Source organism: Pelobates fuscus, chromosome 9 (assembly GCF_036172605.1).
Source record: "Pelobates fuscus isolate aPelFus1 chromosome 9, aPelFus1.pri, whole genome shotgun sequence".
Lineage (NCBI taxonomy): Eukaryota > Metazoa > Chordata > Amphibia > Anura > Pelobatidae > Pelobates > Pelobates fuscus.
This window is the reverse complement of record NC_086325.1, coordinates 171113679-171133169: the sequence shown is the minus strand read 5'-3', so window position 1 is coordinate 171133169 and position 19491 is coordinate 171113679. Positions and strand designations below refer to the sequence as shown.

Genomic DNA, 19491 nt, shown 5'->3' with positions numbered 1-19491 from the left:
ATTTACCCTCCCTTGATTACGGAGCTTGGGTATTACCCATTAGTGATGCTGCCATGAATGGCCAGGAATATAGAAAATTTTCTCCATACTTACCGTAATTTTCTTTTCCTGGCTATAATTCATGGCAGCATCAGCAACCCTCCCAATAATTTTTTTTTAAGCTTTATACTAGACTGTGGGGTGGAAGGAGGAGGGACCTTTTATACCTATAGTCTGGTTGATTAATTGATTGATTGTTTCCTGTCCTGTTCATGTTAGGGGCGGAGCTAACCCATTAGTGATGCTGCCATGAATTATAGCCAGGAAAAGAAAATTACGGTAAGTATGGAGAAAATTTTCTATATTTAAAGTAAAACCCTCCCTTCCTCTGCCCGGGAGTTTCTGAGATAAGTTAAGGAATAACCCAATTATCTCCAGGCAGAAGACACACAATTTCCCCAAAACTTGGAACACCCTTATATACACAAGGTATCCCCACATGTTCCCTGATAGCCCCGATCTAGGAGACCAACATATTCAAATTTCACCCAGATCGGTTCAGGGGTTCTCAAAAAGTATGGAAGTCTTAGTTCACCGATCGCACACGAGGCTCCTGCCCAAAACAGTTTGACGAATTCAGTGTGTGCGGTCGGTCAATTCAGAGAACAGCATTAAAAACGAATAAAAGCACGAATGGAGCCTCCTGGCTCATAGGAGCGATTGCTACCCGTGTTCGTATGAACCAAACTATCAAATGGCGCTCTCCTAGCTGTTCGACAATAACAGGAAGCAGGCGTTCGTATGTTTCAGCGGTGGTTCGGGAAGTCGAGTGTCTGATTTTAGTTCCAGACACTCGACGACCAAGTCCCACTGCCTCCTTTCGTGCAAACAAGATGGCCACGGTTTTCTCTTCCACGTGGCATTCGCACATACGAACAGCAGCCGCCCAGAGAGCGCTTAATAGTCGGTTCCCTTTGAAGGTAATGAGACAGGAGGGTGGTCGGTGTTCGGTAGTTTAATCTACCGAACCAATAAATCCCAAATAAATGAATACATCGGAAAGTCACAAATAAAAGAAGAAAATAAGTCTATTTTCTTCACAGTTTCGATCCCAGACAGGATCTTTCTCAAGCTAGTTTAGGAGGGGTAGCCAATCCCATGTCTGGCTGCACCAGGATCCTAATAAATGTGCAGTATTTCTCTTTTTTTCTAGATCAGTGAGCTCTGTGACTTACTTATACACATTACTGAGAGTTTTATTGCTGTGGAGCTCTGTGATCCACTTATACACTCTGCACAGTACTGAACACGGAATAGGGTAAGGGGAGTTATTCACATGGAGCTGGAGCCAGCCGCAGCGTGGCAAGGTGTGTAATCACAAGGGGGTCCGGTCACTGAAATAGTTTAACACTATAGAGTGAGGAATATAGGTTTGCATTCCTGACACTATAGTGTTTCTTTAAATTTACACAGAAGGACAGGCGCACACACACAAATTATTATTTATTTTAATTTATGTCCACCCAGGTTGGTAGGTGCTAAGCAAGCTGACAAATACCCAGGTGCCGGGACAAATTCCTAGTCTTCATGGTGTCCTGGGATTTGTTGAGCCCTGCGTTACGGATATTGTAGCGATGAAAATGGTTGCAGTATCTTAAAATGTAATTCAAAATTTGCACCATATGTATCTTTTAACCCCTTAAGGACACACGACGTGCCTGACATGTCATGATTCCCTTTTATTCCAGAAGTTTGGTCCTTAAGGGGTTAAAGAAACTATTTTAGTGTATAGATCATACCTCTGCTTTCTCTGCCATTTAAGAGTTAAATCACTGTTTATACAGCCCTAGCCACACTGCCCCTGGCGGTCACTCACACAGCCGTCCTATACACTTCTTGAGAAAACTTTCTTGTACATAGTTTGCCAGCACACAACTCTACATATTAATACATTTATATAGCACCTGGCATAATGAGTGTTAAACCTATTTGAATGGCTTAAAGGGACACTATAGTCACCTGAACAACTTCAGCTTAATGAAGCAGTTTTGGTGTATAGAACATGCCCCTGCAGCCTCACTGCTCAATCCTCTGCCATTTAGGAGTTAAATCCCTTTGTTTATGAACCCTAGTCACACCTCCCTGCATGTGACTTGCACAGCCTTCCATAAACACTTCCTGTAAAGAGAGCCCTATTTAGGCTTTCTTTATTGCAAGTTCTGTTTAATTAAGATTTTCTTATCCCCTGCTATGTTAATAGCTTGCAAGAGCCTCCTGTATGTGATTAAAGTTCAATTTAGAGATTGAGATACAATTATTTAAGGTAAATTACATCTGTTTGAAAGTGAAACCAGTTTTTTGTTTCATGCAGGCTCTGTCAATCATAGCCAGGGGAGGTGTGGCTAGGGCTGCATAAACAGAAACAAAGTGATTTAACTCCTAAATGACAGTGAATTGAGCAGTGAAATTGCAGGGGAATGATCTATACACTAAAACTGCTTTATTTAGCTAAAGTAATTTAGGTGACTATAGTGTTCCTTTAACACTGGATCAGGGTCCCAGGAAGTGTTCAGCCTAGCCACTGCCTGCTGCCTATCCTCGCATTAGCTCGAGCAGAGATGGGAGCCAATGGCAGGCTGATCACTCTCAGCCCATTACAAAACACCTATTGCTAGTATGAATTGTTATGACTAAGGGAGAGTGCAATCTCAAGTTAGAACCTGGTTACTGGAGACCCTCATTCAGTCTTAAACTGTTAGCTCGTTAGAGCAGGGTCCTCTTCAACCCATCGTTCCTGTAAGATTTCTAGTTAAATCCCCCCTCTCAGAATATTGTAAATCGCTACGGAATCTGTTGGCACTATATAAATGGCAATAATAATAAATAACAAATGAAGTGATAGCCCCACTGGAATCCAGCCAACATGACCACAAAGAGTTGAAGTAGTCATATTGCCTGATTAACACTTTGCATACTGCAGATCAGCTGGAAACTGACCAGAGCAGTAGGTAACAGCCATTGACTGTCTAGCCCATATAAAGTATACCAGATTATATAAAGGCAATGTTTTTGGAGCGCTAAAATTCAAATAAATTGCACTTAGATTAGGCAATAAAAAAAAGCACTTTGTGACTTAAGTATGTAGCAGATATCAATTAAGTGCAATCCCAATGCAAAAATAAATCAATCAGAAAACCTGTTTTATACTGGATTATATACTTCGATGCCATGCCTTCTTTACTGCCTCCAGCTTGGAGCTACTAACAGGGCTGTTTATAGGATTAGATGGTACATTATGCAGACTGGTCCCTCTGGGCTATGGCACATTAAATGAATGGGGGAGAAAGCATTAACAATTTCACTTAGTTTTACTGAGCATGAACGGTCTCAATTCTGATAATATACCACTATGCTAAATCTACAGATTAACCACAGCACACGTGGCGCTGTTTGGACCAGAATATTAATCAAAGTAACATCATTGTAACAAAGTTTAAATTCTGTCATCATGATAACCAGATACAGTACAAATTCATTTATTAAAAAAATAAAATAAGTACAGCAGTTTTTAGATATATAAAAGGATTGTGCTTGGGTTCTGCGGTTCTGTTCGTGATGTTAATGAAAGTGATTGTTAGAGGCGGTTGACAATATTAGAATCAGAATAAATGAGCCATTGCTTTCACATGGAAGACGTGACACACAGTAAATGGATCTCCAGTGTCTCTCCCATTTATAATCCGTTACATGTTTAGCAGGCAGGAATAGGACAGTTAGTATGGCTGCTCCATGTCCGAACACCCCGGGCCTGGCTGCTCCATGTCCGAACACCCCGGGCCTGGCTGCTCCATGTCCGAACACCCCGGGCCTGGCTGCTCCATGTCCGAACACCCCGGGCCTGGCTGCTCCATGTCCGAACACCCCGGGCCTGGCTGCTCCATGTCCGAACACCCCGGGCCTGGCTGCTCCATGTCCGAACACCCCGGGCCTGGCTGCTCCATGTCCGAACACCCCGGGCCTGGCTGCAAGGCAAACTGGCCCGGGGGTCTCTCTCTCACAGCCTGGCCGGGGGGGAAGGGGCGGTCTCTCTCTGTCTCGGGGGTCTCTCTCTCACAGCCTAGCCGGCGGTCTCTCTCTGTGTCCGGAGGGGGGGGGGAAGGGGCGGTCTCTGTCTCGGGGTCTCTCTCAGACGGGCAGGGCTTTGGCCACCCCTCTCCGCAGGAGGCCCCCGCACAGGCCGGTGATGTATCGCCTCCCAGCCGCCCCCCCGGGGAGCAGTCCCAGGAGCAGGCCGGCGGCGGTGATGATCTGGGCGGCCGCCCCCAGCACGGTGAGCCCGGTGCTCCGCAGGCCGAGCGCGGCATACAGCGTCCCCCCCAGGGCCAGCAGGTAGAGCAGGCCGGCCGGCTCGGGCTCCCGGAGGAGGCGGCTCGGTCCCCGCAGGAGGGCGGCGGCGGCCAGGCCGAGCGCGGAGCCCAGAGACCAGAGCAGCGAGAACTTCCGGGCCCGGAGCACCAGGAGCGGCAGGTAGAGCGCGGCCAGCCCGAAACACAGCCCGGCCAGGGAGCCGCACAGCCCGGCCAGCAGCAGCCGCTGGGAGACCGACAGCCCGGGGAGCAGGGGGTCCGCCTCCGGGGACAGGGAGGGCAGGGAGGGGAGCCAGCGGCCCGGCCAGCGCAGCCACCCCGGGGGACCCCCGTCACACTCCGCCCGCACCGCCTCCGCCATCACAACAACAGCGCGACTTCCGGGACCGTGACGGCATCGGCCGGCGACTCTCCGCGCCTCTGGTATCCAAGCAACGTCCTAACCCCGCCCTGCCGGAGAGATCAATGGCCCCGCCCTGCCGGTGAGGTCACTAACCCCGCCCTGCCGGTGAGGTCACTAACCCCGCCCTGCCGGTGAGGTCACTAACCCCGCCCTGCCGGAGAGATCACTAACCCCGCCCTGCCGGAGAGATCACTAACCCCGCCCTGCCGGAGAGATCAATGGCCCCGCCCTGCCGGTGAGGTCACTAACCCCGCCCTGCCGGTGAGGTCACTAACCCCGCCCTGCCGGTGAGGTCACTAACCCCGCCCTGCCGGAGAGATCAATGGCCCCGCCCTGCCGGTGAGGTCACTAACCCCGCCCTGCCGGTGAGGTCACTAACCCCGCCCTGCCGGTGAGGTCACTAACCCCGCCCTGCCGGAGAGATCAATGGCCCCGCCCTGCCGGTGAGGTCACTAACCCCGCCCTGCCGGTGAGGTCACTAACCCCGCCCTGCCGGTGAGGTCACTAACCCCGCCCTGCCGGTGAGGTCACTAACCCCGCCCTGCCGGTGAGGTCACTAACTCCGCCCCGGAGTCGGCAGTCACGTTGCGGAGCGGTAAGTGTCTCTCTAACTGAACCCAATCACCCAACATGCACTGCGACAGGGGCCACGGAGCCAACACAGCCCCCCAATACTGCTCCCTGCACCCCAATACTGCCTCCTGAACCCCAATACTGCCTCCTGCACCCCAATACTGCCCCCTGCACCCCAATACTGCCTCCTGCACCCCAATACTGCCTCCTGCACCCCAATACTGCCTCCTGCACCCCAATACTGCCCCCTGCACCCCAATACTGCCTCCTGCACCCCAATACTGCCTCCTGAACCCCAATATTGCCCCCTGAGCCCCAATACTGCCCCCTGCACCCCAATACTGCTCCCTGCACCCAAATACTGCTCCCTGCACCCCAATACTGCCCCCTGAGCCCCAATACTGCCCCCTGCACCCCAATACTGCTTCCTGCACCCCAATACTGCCTCCTGCACCCCAATACTGCCCCCTGCACCCCAATACTGCCCCCTGCACCCCAATACTGCTCCCTGCACCCCAATACTGCCCCCTGCACCCCAATACTGCCTCCTGAACCCCAATACTGCCCCCTGCACCCCAATACTGCCTCCTGCACCCCAATATTGCCCCCTGCCCCCCAATACTGCCTCCTGCACCCCAATACTGCCTCCTGAACCCCAATATTGCCCCCTGCCCCCCAATACTGCCTCCTGCACCCCAATACTGCCTCCTGAACCCCAATATTGCCCCCTGCCCCCCAATACTGCCTCCTGAACCCCAATATTGCCCCTGCCCCCCAATACTGCCTCCTGAACCCCAATATTGCCCCCTGCCCCCCAATACTGCCCCCTGCCCCCTACCCCCCAATACTGCCCCCTGCCCCCCAATACTGCCTCCTGAACCCCAATATTGCCCCCTGCCCCCCAATACTGCTCCCTGCACCCCAATACTGCCTCCTGAACCCCAATATTGCCCCCTGCCCCCCAATACTGCCTCCTGAACCCCAATATTGCCCCCTGCCCCCCAATACTGCCTCCTGCACCCCAATACTGCCTCCTGAACCCCAATATTGCCCCCTGCCCTCCAATACTGCCTCCTGCACCCCAATACTGCCTCCTGAACCCCAATATTGCCCCCTGCGCCCCAATACTGCCCCCTGCGCCCCAATACTGCCCCCTGCGCCCCAATACTGCCCCCTGTGCCCCAATACTGCCCCCTGTGCCCCAATACTGCCCCCTGCGCCCCGATACTGCCCCCTGCCCCCCGATACTGCCTCCTGAACCCCAATACTGCCCCCTGCCCCCCAATACTGCCTCCTGCCCCCCAATACTGCCCCCTGCACCCCAATACTGCTCCCTGCACCCCAATACCGCCTCCTGCACCCCAATACCGCCTCCTGCCCCCCAATACCGCCTCCTGCCCCCCAATACCGCCTCCTGCCCCCCAATACCGCCTCCTGCCCCCCAATACTGCCTCCTGCCCCCCAATACTGCCTCCTGCCCCCCAATACTGCCTCCTGAACCCCAATACTGCCCCCTGAACCCCAATACTGCCCCCTGCAGCCCAATACTGCCCCCTGCAGCCCAATACTGCCCCCTGCAGCCCAATACTGCCTCCTGCACCCCAATACTGCCCCCTGCACCCCAATACTGCCCCCTGCACCCCAATACTGCTCCCCTGCACCCCAATACTGCTCCCCTGCACCCCGATACTGCTCCCCTGCACCCCGATACTGCCCCCTGCACCCCGATACTGCCCCCTGCACCCCGATACTGCCCCCTGCACCCCGATACTGCCCCCTGAACCCAAATACTGCTCCCTGAACCCAAATACTGCACCCTGCACCCCAATACTGCCTCCTGAACCCCAATACTGCCTCCTGAACCCCAATACTGCCCCCTGAACCCCAATACTGCACCCCAATACTGCCCCCTGCACCCTAATACCGCCCCCTGCACCCCAATACCGCCCCCTGCACCCAATACCGCCCATTGCACCCCAGTACCGCCTCCTGAACCCCAATACCGCCTCCTGCACCCCAATACTGCACCCCATACTGCCCCCTGCACCCCAATACTGCCTCCTGAACCCCAATACTGCGCATTGCACCCCAATACTGCGCATTGCACCCCAATACTGCGCATTGCACCCCAATATTGCCCCCTGCACCCCAATATTGCCCCCTGCACCCCAATACTGCCCCCCTGCACCCCAATACTGCCCCCCTGTACCCCAATACTGCCCCTGAACCCCAATACTGCCCCCTGAACCCCAACTCAGAGCAGGTAGCCGCCCCTCCCCCCCAACTACCTACTGCCCCCCCCACTACCTGCCCACCGCCCACTCCCTACCACCCCTCCCCCCACTAACCCCAACCCAGAGCAGAGCCCCTCCCCCACTACCTATCGCCCCCCCAGCCTACCGCATCCCCCCCACCCCTGTACTGCCCCTCCCTACTGCTCCCAGCCCCACCTCCGACACTCATTTAATGCCATTTTATGTGACAGGTAACATCCAGACACCATGGGGCGCTCATCGAAGGACAAACGAGATATCTATTACCGCTTAGCCAAAGAGGAAGGATGGAGAGCTCGCAGCGCATTCAAACTACTGCAGCTCGATGAAGAATACAGACTATTCCGCGGTAATTATTAACATCTGGATGTATCGTGTCTGAGTGGCTACACGTCGTTATAAATTCGCTTTCCATTCTAGGTTGTTTTTGAAAGTCCAGGTCAGGGCGATATCATTAAATAGCGATGTTTAGATTCGGGGCGATATCATTAAATAGCGATGTTTAGATTCGGGGCGATATCATTAAATAGCGATGTTTAGATTCGGGGCGATATCATTAAATAGCGATGTTTAGATTCGGGGCGATATCATTAAATAGCGATGTTTAGATTCTGGGCGATATCATTAAATAGCGATGTTTAGATTCTGGGCGATATCATTACATAGCGATGTTTAGATTCAGGGCGATATCATTAAATAGCGATGTTTAGATTCGGGGCGATATCATTAAATAGCGATGTTTAGATTCGGGGCGATATCATTAAATAGCGATGTTTAGATTCTGGGCGATATCATTAAATAGCGATGTTTAGATTCTGGGCGATATCATTACATAGCGATGTTTAGATTCAGGGCGATATCATTAAATAGCGATGTTTAGATTCTGGGCGATATCATTAAATAGCGATGTTTAGATTCAGGGCGATATCATTACATAGCGATGTTTAGATTCAGGGCGATATCATTAAATAGCGATGATTAGATTCAGGGCGATATCATTAAATAGCGGTGTTTAGATTCAGGGCGATATCATTACATAGCGATGTTTAGATTCAGGGCGATATCATTAAATAGCGATGTTTAGATTCTGGGCGATATCATTACATAGCGATGTTTAGATTCAGGGCGATATCATTAAATAGCGATGTTTAGATTCTGGGCGATATCATTACATAGCGATGTTTAGATTCGGGCGATATCATTACATAGCGATGTTTAGATTCAGGGCGATATCATTAAATAGCGATGTTTAGATTCGGGCGATATCATTACATAGCGATGTTTAGATTCGGGCGATATCATTACATAGCGATGTTTAGATTCAGGGCGATATCATTACATAGCGATGTTTAGATTCGGGCGATATCATTACATAGCGATGTTTAGATTCAGGGCGATATCATTAAATAGCGATGTTTAGATTCGGGCGATATCATTACATAGCGATGTTTAGATTCGGGCGATATCATTACATAGCGATGTTTAGATTCAGGGCGATATCATTAAATAGCGATGTTTAGATTCAGGGCGATATCATTACATAGCGATGTTTAGATTCAGGGTGATATCATTAAATAGCGATGTTTAGATTCAGGGCGATATTACATAGCGATGTTTAGATTCGGGGCGATATCATTAAATAGCGATGTTTAGATTCAGGGCGATATCATTAAATAGCGATGTTTAGATTCAGGGTGATATCATTACATAGCGATGTTTAGATTCGGGGCGATATCATTAAATAGCGATGTTTAGATTCAGGGCGATATCATTAAATAGCGATGTTTAGATTCGGGGCGATATCATTAAATAGCGATGTTTAGATTCAGGGCGATATCATTAAATAGCGATGTTTAGATTCGGGGCGATATCATTAAATAGCGATGTTTAGATTCTGGGCGATATCATTAAATAGCGGTGTTTAGATTCGGGGCGATATCATTAAATAGCGATGTTTAGATTCAGGGCGATATCATTAAATAGCGATGTTTAGATTCAGTGCGATATCATTAAATAGCGATGTTTAGATTCGGGGCGATATCATTAAATAGCGATGTTTAGATTCGGGGCGATATCATTAAATAGCGATGTTTAGATTCAGGGCGATATCATTAAATAGCGATGTTTAGATTCGGGCGATATCATTAAATAGCGATGTTTAGATTCTGGGCGATATCATTAAATAGCGGTGTTTAGATTCTGGGCGATATCATTACATAGCGGTGTTTAGATTCAGGGCGATATCATTAAATAGCGATGTTTAGATTCGGGCGATATCATTAAATAGCGATGTTTAGATTCAGGGCGATATCATTAAATAGCGATGTTTAGATTCAGGGCGATATCATTAAATAGTGATGTTTAGATTCAGGGCGATATCATTAAATAGCGATGTTTAGATTCAGGGCGATATCATTAAATAGCGGTGTTTAGATTCTGGGCGATATCATTACATAGCGGTGTTTAGATTCAGGGCGATATCATTAAATAGCGGTGTTTAGATTCAGGGCGATATCATTAAATAGCGATGTTTAGATTCAGGGCGATATCATTAAATAGCGATGTTTAGATTCAGGGCGATATCATTACATAGCGATGTTTAGATTCGGGGCGATATCATTAAATAGCGATGTTTAGATTCAGGGTGATATCATTAAATAGCGATGTTTAGATTCTGGGCGATATCATTAAATAGCGATGTTTAGATTCAGGGCGATATCATTACATAGCGATGTTTAGATTCGGGCGATATCATTAAATAGCGATGTTTAGATTCTGGGCGATATCATTACATAGCGATGTTTAGATTCAGGGTGATATCATTAAATAGCGATGTTTAGATTCAGGGCGATATCATTACATAGCGATGTTTAGATTCGGGCGATATCATTACATAGCGATGTTTAGATTCTGGGCGATATCATTACATAGCGATGTTTAGATTCAGGGCGATATCATTAAATAGTGATGTTTAGATTCGGGGCGATATCATTACATAGCGATGTTTAGATTCAGGGCGATATCATTACATAGCGATGTTTAGATTCTGGGCGATATCATTAAATAGCGATGTTTAGATTCAGGGCGAAATCATTAAATAGCGATGTTTAGATTCAGGGCGATATCATTAAATAGCGATGTTTAGATTCAGGGCGATATCATTACATAGCGATGTTTAGATTCTGGGCGATATCATTAAATAGCGGTGTTTAGATTCTGGGCGATATCATTAAATAGCGATGTTTAGATTCAGGGCGATATCATTAAATAGCGATGTTTAGATTCAGGGCGATATCATTACATAGCGATGTTTAGATTCAGGGCGATATCATTACATAGCGGTGTTTAGATTCTGGGCGATATCATTAAATAGCGATGTTTAGATTCAGGGCGATATCATTAAATAGCGATGTTTAGATTCAGGGCGATATCATTACATAGCGATGTTTAGATTCGGGGCGATATCATTAAATAGCGATGTTTAGATTCAGGGCGATATCATTAAATAGCGATGTTTAGATTCGGGGCGATATCATTAAATAGCGATGTTTAGATTCGGGGCGATATCATTAAATAGCGATGTTTAGATTCAGGGCGATATCATTAAATAGCGATGTTTAGATTCTGGGCGATATCATTACATAGCGATGTTTAGATTCTGGGCGATATCATTAAATAGCGATGTTTAGATTCAGGGCGATATCATTAAATAGCGGTGTTTAGATTCTGGGCGATATCATTAAATAGCGATGTTTAGATTCAGGGCGATATCATTACATAGCGATGTTTAGATTCAGGGCGATATTACATAGCGATGTTTAGATTCTGGGCGATATCATTACATAGCGATGTTTAGATTCAGGGCGATATCATTAAATAGCGATGTTTAGATTCGGGGCGATATCATTAAATAGCGATGTTTAGATTCAGGGCGATATCATTAAATAGCGATGTTTAGATTCGGGGCGATATCATTAAATAGCGATGTTTAGATTCAGGGCGATATCATTAAATAGCGGTGTTTAGATTCTGGGCGATATCATTAAATAGCGATGTTTAGATTCTGGGCGATATCATTAAATAGCGGTCTTTAGATTCGGGGCGATATCATTAAATAGCGATGTTTAGATTCTGGGCGATATCATTAAATAGCGATGTTTAGATTCAGGGCGATATCATTAAATAGCGATGTTTAGATTCAGGGCGATATCATTACATAGCGATGTTTAGATTCAGGGCGATATCATTAAATAGCGATGTTTACATTCAGGGCGATATCATTACATAGCGATGTTTAGATTTGGGGCGATATCATTAAATAGCGATGTTTAGATTCAGGGCGATATCATTAAATAGCGATGTTTAGATTCTGGGCGATATCATTACATAGCGATGTTTAGATTCTGGGCGATATCATTAAATAGTGATGTTTAGATTCAGGGCGATATCATTACATAGCGATGTTTAGATTCAGGGCGATATCATTAAATAGCGGTGTTTAGATTCAGGGCGATATCATTAAATAGCGATGTTTAGATTCAGGGCGATATCATTAAATAGCGATGTTTAGATTCTGGGCGATATCATTAAATAGCGATGTTTAGATTCAGGGCGATATCATTACATAGCGATGTTTAGATTCAGGGCGATATCATTAAATAGCGATGTTTAGATTCAGGGCGATATCATTACATAGCGATGTTTAGATTCGGGGCGATATCATTAAATAGCGATGTTTAGATTCAGGGCGATATCATTAAATAGCGATGTTTAGATTCAGGGCGATATCATTAAATAGCGATGTTTAGATTCTGGGCGATATCATTAAATAGCGGTGTTTAGATTCGGGGCGATATCATTAAATAGCGATGTTTAGATTCAGGGCGATATCATTAAATAGCGATGTTTAGATTCTGGGCGATATCATTAAATAGCGATGTTTAGATTCTGGGCGATATCATTACATAGCGATGTTTAGATTCTGGGCGATATCATTACATAGCGATGTTTAGATTCAGGGCGATATCATTAAATAGCGATGTTTAGATTCAGGGCGATATCATTACATAGCGATGTTTAGATTCGGGCGATATCATTAAATAGTGATGTTTAGATTCAGGGCGATATCATTAAATAGCGATGTTTAGATTCAGGGCGATATCATTAAATAGCGATGTTTAGATTCGGGGCGATATCATTAAATAGCGATGTTTAGATTCGGGGCGATATCATTAAATAGCGGTGTTTAGATTCTGGGCGATATCATTAAATAGCGGTGTTTAGATTCTGGGCGATATCATTAAATAGCGATGTTTAGATTCGGGGCGATATCATTAAATAGCGATGTTTAGATTCGGGGCGATATCATTACATAGCGATGTTTAGATTCAGGGCGATATCATTAAATAGCGATGTTTAGATTCAGGGCGATATCATTACATAGCGATGTTTAGATTCGGGGCGATATCATTAAATAGCGGTGTTTAGATTCGGGGTGACGTGGATCTAACTTTCATGGTGTTTACTTTTCTCTCAGGGGTTCACAGAGCCGTGGATCTATGTGCTGCTCCTGGCAGTTGGAGTCAAGTTCTTAGCAGGAAACTGCGGTGAGTGCCTTTTAGGGTGGCATACTCTGACTACTCTCATGGCTGTGATTGGCAGAGTACACGTTTGATAATTAATGAAGTTCGGTTTTGTCCCACAGTGGTTCTGAAGATCAGGAATCGGAGGCGAAGATTGTGGCTGTGGATCTGCAAGCTATGGCTCCTCTGCCTGGAGTAATCCAGATTCAGGGAGATATCACAAAGGTACCACAAATATCTAAATGAGAAATTAAAAAAGGAATTAAATTAACAGGTCATTATCTAGAGTCAAATGGAGTGAAAATATAAGTTTGGGGTGTTCCAAAAGAAAATTATAAACAACAATAATAAATCATCACATGGTTTTATTGCCGCTCCGCCTCTTGTAATGAATAACCGTGTATACAGGGTGATGGTCCATAAAGCTCTGGTCACTATTGAGAGGATAAGCCCCGGGTTCCAGTTACTGCCTCTGGCTTTGATCCTCATTTACTATAAGCCATTTCCACAGTAAAAGATCAATTGATATAAAGAAATAGTAAATACAAAAACGGAATTGGGGGCACACACCGAACATGCAATTCACAGAATTGGTGCTGTCGTAGTAACCAAAATGAATACAATATACAGACTAAGCAACAGCGCACACCTAAAAATGCAATCTTATCTGCCGTCACATTCTATGTTTTACAAGGCGACTTAAAATCACCAATCTCAGCAAACAAATCTGTGGATTTAGTTCCACCATACGGCCATGTTGTGGTAAGCCCACCACTCCGTCACAGATGGGTCCTACAATAACTGTCCGACTTCCAGCCATCTGTAAAGCACTGCATGGAGGGATAAATCGCTTTTCCAGCCTCCTACCCAGACAAATCAGCTTGGACAATGCCCTGCTAGTAACACAACGAGACAGGAATGGGGGGAGGAAAAGGAACACAAAGAAAAATATCCAAAGCTTTCAATACCGCTATTCCCAAATTCCACTTTCTGTTCACCACGGTCCTCGGTTTATTCACTAAGTTCCGTGATCAGAGCTGGGAGCTCTGCACAGATCAGCTATTCCGGCCGTACAATGTGCAAGGTTTGAATATATTCCAGGTCAGGGTTTAGAAAGTGCTATTTTAATCTGACCATTTGTCCATTTCCCACAAACGTTCGCCCATTTTGTTTCTGTTCTCTATTGCATTTGTCAGACACGTGTCTCTTTTAAGGCATTGTGCCAGCTAATCTGATGAAGTCTATGTCTCGCTTCAGGTTTCCACAGCCCATGAAATCATCCGTCACTTCGAGGGGCAGTCGGCAGACCTGGTGGTATGTGACGGGGCTCCAGATGGTACGATATGTCGCTCAATAAATTAGTTATTTAGATTAGTTTGTAGTTCTCTGTTCTCTGTGATGGGGAGCCCCGAATGACAAGTTTTGATGGGGAGATTCTGTGACTGGCGATTATTGATGGGGAGATTCTGTGACCGGCGACGTTTGATGGGGAGATTCTGTGACCGGCGACGATTGATGGGGAGATTCTGTGACTGGCGACGATTGATGGGGAGATTCTGTGACCGGCGACGATTGATGGGGAGATTCTGTGACTGGCGACGATTGATGGGGAGATTCTGTGACTGGCGACGATTGATGGGGAGATTCTGTGACTGGCGACGATTGATGGGGAGATTCTGTGACTGGCGACGATTGATGGGGAGATTCTGTGACCGGCGACGATTGATGGGGAGATTCTGTGACTGGCGACGATTGATGGGGAGATTCTGTGACTGGCGACGATTGACGGGGAGATTCTGTGACTGGCGACGATTGATGGGGAGATTCTGTGACCGGCGACGATTGATGGGGAGATTCTGTGACTGGCGACGATTGATGGGGAGATTCTGTGACTGGCGACGATTGATGGGGAGATTCTGTGACTGGCGACGATTGATGGGGAGATTCTGTGACTGGCGACGATTGATGGGGAGATTCTGTGACTGGCGACGATTGATGGGGAGATTCTGTGACTGGCGACGATTGATGGGGAGATTCTGTGACTGGCGACGATTGATGGGGAGATTCTGTGACTGGCGACGATTGACGGGGAGATTCTGTGACTGGCGACGATTGACGGGGAGATTCTGTGACTGGCGACGATTGACGGGGAGATTCTGTGACCGGCGACGATTGATGGGGAGATTCTGTGACCGGCGACGATTGATGGGGAGATTCTGTGACTGGCGACGATTGATGGGGACATTCTGTGACTGGCGACGATTGATGGGGAGATTCTGTGACTGGCGACGATTGATGGGGAGATTCTGTGACTGGCGACGATTGATGGGGAGATTCTGTGACTGGCGACGATTGATGGGGAGATTCTGTGACTGGCGACGATTGATGGGGAGATTCTGTGACTGGCGACGATTGATGGGGAGATTCTGTGACTGGCGACGATTGATGGGGAGATTCTGTGACTGGCGACGATTGATGGGGAGATTCTGTGACTGGCGACGATTGATGGGGAGATTCTGTGACTGGCGACGATTGATGGGGAGATTCTGTGACTGGCGACGATTGATGGGGAGATTCTGTGACTGGCGACGATTGATGGGGAGATTCTGTGACCTGGACGATTGATGGGGAGATTCTGTGACTGGCGACGATTGATGGGGAGATTCTGTGATTGGCGACGATTGATGGGGAGATTCTGTGACTGGCGACGATTGATGGGGAGATTCTGTGACTGGCGACGATTGATGGGGAGATTCTGTGACTGGCGACGATTGATGGGGAGATTCTGTGACTGGCGACGATTGATGGGGAGATTCTGTGACCGGCGACGATTGATGGGGAGATTCTGTGACCGGCGACGATTGATGGGGAGATTCTGTGACCGGCGACGATTGATGGGGAGATTCTGTGACCGGCGACGATTGATGGGGAGATTCTGTGACCGGCGACGATTGATGGGGAGATTCTGTGACAGGCGACGATTGATGGGGAGATTCTGTGACTGGCGACGATTGATGGGGAGATTCTGTGATTGGCGACGATTGATGGGGAGATTCTGTGATTGGCGACGATTGATGGGGAGATTCTGTGACTGGCGACGATTGATGGGGAGATTCTGTGACTGGCGACGATTGATGGGGAGATTCTGTGACCGGCGACGATTGATGGGGAGATTCTATGACCGGCGACGATTGATGGGGAGATTCTGTGACAGGCGACGATTGATGGCGAGATTCTGTGACTGGCGACGATTGATGGGGAGATTCTGTGATTGGCGACGATTGATGGGGAGATTCTGTGATTGGCGAGGGGAGATTTGACTTGTGGTTTCTGCTTTTCTCACAGTGACTGGATTGCACGATATAGATGAGTATATCCAGGCTCAGCTCCTGTTGGCAGTAAGTTTTCCTATTTTCTATGTGACCACATATAGTTGGATAAGTCTTACATGATCTCATATTTTACTCCTCCCTAGGCCCTAAACATCACCACTCATGTGCTGTGTCGTGGGGGTACCTTTGTTGCTAAGGTGAGTTTCCAGTTTGGGGGGGGAGCAGCTGACTAACCTCTCAGTTAATAATTATTAAACTTATTTGGGTTTACAGATTTTCCGTGGAAAGGATGTGACCCTCTTGTATTCACAGCTGAAAATCTTCTTCCGAGAGGTGACGTGCGCTAAACCTCGAAGCAGCCGTAACTCTAGTATTGGTGAGTGTGCAGCAGGCGCGGTTACATCTCACTCTGGGTGACAATGGCGCTCTCTACCAGACACGCAGCTCCTTATCTTACCGCTAACATCATGTCCATAGCACCTTGAAAGCTTTAGTGCCCACTCGTTAGGCACCTGATATTAACACAGTTTGTCCACCAATCCAGTTACCAACTTCTGTGCAGTAAATCATCGTATTGGCCTGGGGTAGTATACAGAGATCTGTCATATTTATGGTTACTGACCAGTGTTTCTCTCTCTGTAATCTGAGCCTAACCTGTGTCTCCCTCTCTCCGTAATCATAAGTCTGACCATTTCTGCCTTTTCTTGCAGAATCCTTTGTTGTCTGTCAAGGTTACTGTCCCCCGGAAGGCTATGTCCCTAACATGTCCAACCCCCTGCTGGACCATTGCTATAGTGAGTACGATCTGCTGCACCGCCCGTCTCCCTGCGGCACCGCCTGACTCTGCTGATTTTGCCGTTTTATATTGTTTCTGGTTTTCTTGGTAGATGTGGATTTTAACCAGCTGGAAGGCCCTAATCGTGTGATTGTGCCGTTTCTGGCCTGTGGAGATCTAAGCGCTTATGATTCAGACAGAACGTACCCCCTCCAGGTAACTCAACTCCATGAAATGTTCAGATCACCCGCTCTTCCCACCAACACTCTGTGCCAGCCTGGCGTGTAACTCATGGTGTCTGTATCACTATTTTCCCGCCTGGCTTGTAACTCACGGTGTCTGTATCACTCTTTGCCAGCCTGGCGTATAACTCAGTGTCGGTATCACTCTGTGCTCGCCTGGTGTGTAACTCGTGGTGTCTGTATCACTGTGCCCGCCTGGCGTGTAACTTAAGGTGTCTGTATCACTCTGTGCCCGCCTGGCGAGTAACTCATGGTGTCTGTATCACTGTGCCCGCCTGGCGTGTAACTTAAGGTGTCTGTATCACTCTGTGCCGGCCTGGTGTGTAACTCATGGTGTCTGTTTCACTCTGTGCCCGCCTGGCGTGTAACTCATGGTGTCTGTATTACTCTGTGCCCGCCTGGCGTGTAACTCATGGTGTCTGTATTACTCTGTGCCCGCCTGGCGTGTAACTCATGGTGTCTGTATCTCTGTGCCCACCTGGCGTGTAACTCATGGTGTCTGTATCTCTGTGCCCGCCTGGCGTGTAACTCATGGTGTCTGTATTACTCTGTGCCCGCCTGGCGTGTAACTCATGGTGTCTGTATTACTCTGTGCCCGCCTGGCGTGTAACTCATGGTGTCTGTATTACTCTGTGCCCGCCTGGCGTGTAACTCATGGTGTCTGTATCTCTGTGCCCGCCTGGCGTGTAACTCATGGTGTCTGTATCTCTGTGCCCGCCTGGCGTGTAACTCATGGTGTCTGTATTACTCTGTTCCCGCCTGGCGTGTAACTCATGGTGTCTGTATCACTTTCTGCCAACCTACTCATGTAACTTGCACATGTTCTATCTCTTGAGAGTAACATTAAATTAATTGCATGCTGGGAACTAGTGTAAAGGCTCTGTTTAACCCCTTAAGGAGCAAACTTCTGGAATAAAAGGGAATCATGACATGTCACACAAGGGGTTAAAGAAATTGCTCAGAAAAAAATAACATTTAATGAGTCTGAAGCTCTTGGTTTTGGGTGTCAGCGCAGTACGTTAAAATACTTTATTTGTCTCGTTGTTTGCAGTTGGAGACTGGGAAAGAATACAGTTACCTCCCCCCCACACAGCCCCCCATCTGTCCCCCATACCAGGAGGCCTGCTTCCTAAAGAGAAACAACCTGCTATCTAAGGAGAGGCACTCTGCCCCATCAGACGAGACCCCACCTGGGACTGCCAGTCAGGAAGTGGATCCGCCAGTCTCCTAATGTGGCTTTTAATATTGTACAAATAACATTTGTTTTCTGATATTTATCATTGTTTTATTTCTGTAAAATAAAGATGTTTTAAACAAAATGCAGTTGTCTTTAAACCAAACGGTAAGCACCATCAGTTTACACCGAGAATGCGTTCCGTGCCGGGAGTTTACACCGAGAATGCGTTCCGTGCCGGGAGCGAGCCTAAAATCTTAAGATATTGTTCATTTTCTACAATATCCCATTTAGAAAATAATAAAAATGTACCTATCCCTTCAGACACCTGAATGTCAGACTGATAATTAATGAATATTTAAACATGAATTAAAAACCAAAATGACAAGTTTCGAAATATTGTCCCAATTTTGCGATAACTCCAGCTTGCTGAATCTGATATTAAGCTTTTATGCTACAATGAATATTCCCACCGCAGTGTGCAGAGTACTGCAGCAAATATGTCTACATTATCGTCCAAACGCCAGACATGTATCCAGTTGGTGCAGGGTACTAAGCTGGAATGAGGTGTGCCAGTGAGTTCAAATGAAAGTGACAATGAGGGCTGGCGTATGGGGTGTTAGCTAGTTCTGGTATAGGGGCACTGAGAGCAGGAGGGTGGTGTAACAGGGAGGTCTGGTATTAGGGCACTGAGAAATTGAGTGTGGGGTGTCAGAGAGGTCTGGTATAGAGGCACTGAGGGCTGGAGGGTGGTGTAACAGGGAGGTCTGGTATAAGGGCACTGAGAAATG

At 47.5% G+C, this 19491-nt stretch overlaps 2 protein-coding genes across 2 annotated transcripts; one reads left to right on the top strand and one right to left on the bottom strand.

Annotated features, from left to right (window-relative positions):
• Positions 1 to 4143: 4143 nt before the first annotated feature.
• SFT2D3 (SFT2 domain containing 3) lies at positions 4144 to 4782 on the bottom strand. Its single transcript, XM_063431840.1, has one exon. The coding sequence runs from the start codon at positions 4705 to 4707 to the stop codon at positions 4165 to 4167; it is 543 nt and encodes a 180-aa protein (XP_063287910.1). The 5' UTR covers positions 4708 to 4782; the 3' UTR covers positions 4144 to 4164.
• A 493-nt stretch (positions 4783 to 5275) lies between these two features.
• On the top strand, positions 5276 to 18845 carry FTSJ1 (FtsJ RNA 2'-O-methyltransferase 1). Its single transcript, XM_063431839.1, has 11 exons — positions 5276 to 5344; positions 7808 to 7944; positions 13132 to 13201; positions 13300 to 13402; positions 14435 to 14513; positions 16523 to 16575; positions 16653 to 16706; positions 16783 to 16885; positions 17220 to 17303; positions 17397 to 17500; positions 18578 to 18845. The coding sequence occupies exons 2-11, from the start codon at positions 7824 to 7826 to the stop codon at positions 18755 to 18757; spliced, it is 951 nt and encodes a 316-aa protein (XP_063287909.1). The 5' UTR covers positions 5276 to 5344; positions 7808 to 7823; the 3' UTR covers positions 18758 to 18845.
• The last annotated feature ends 646 nt before the right edge of the window (positions 18846 to 19491 follow it).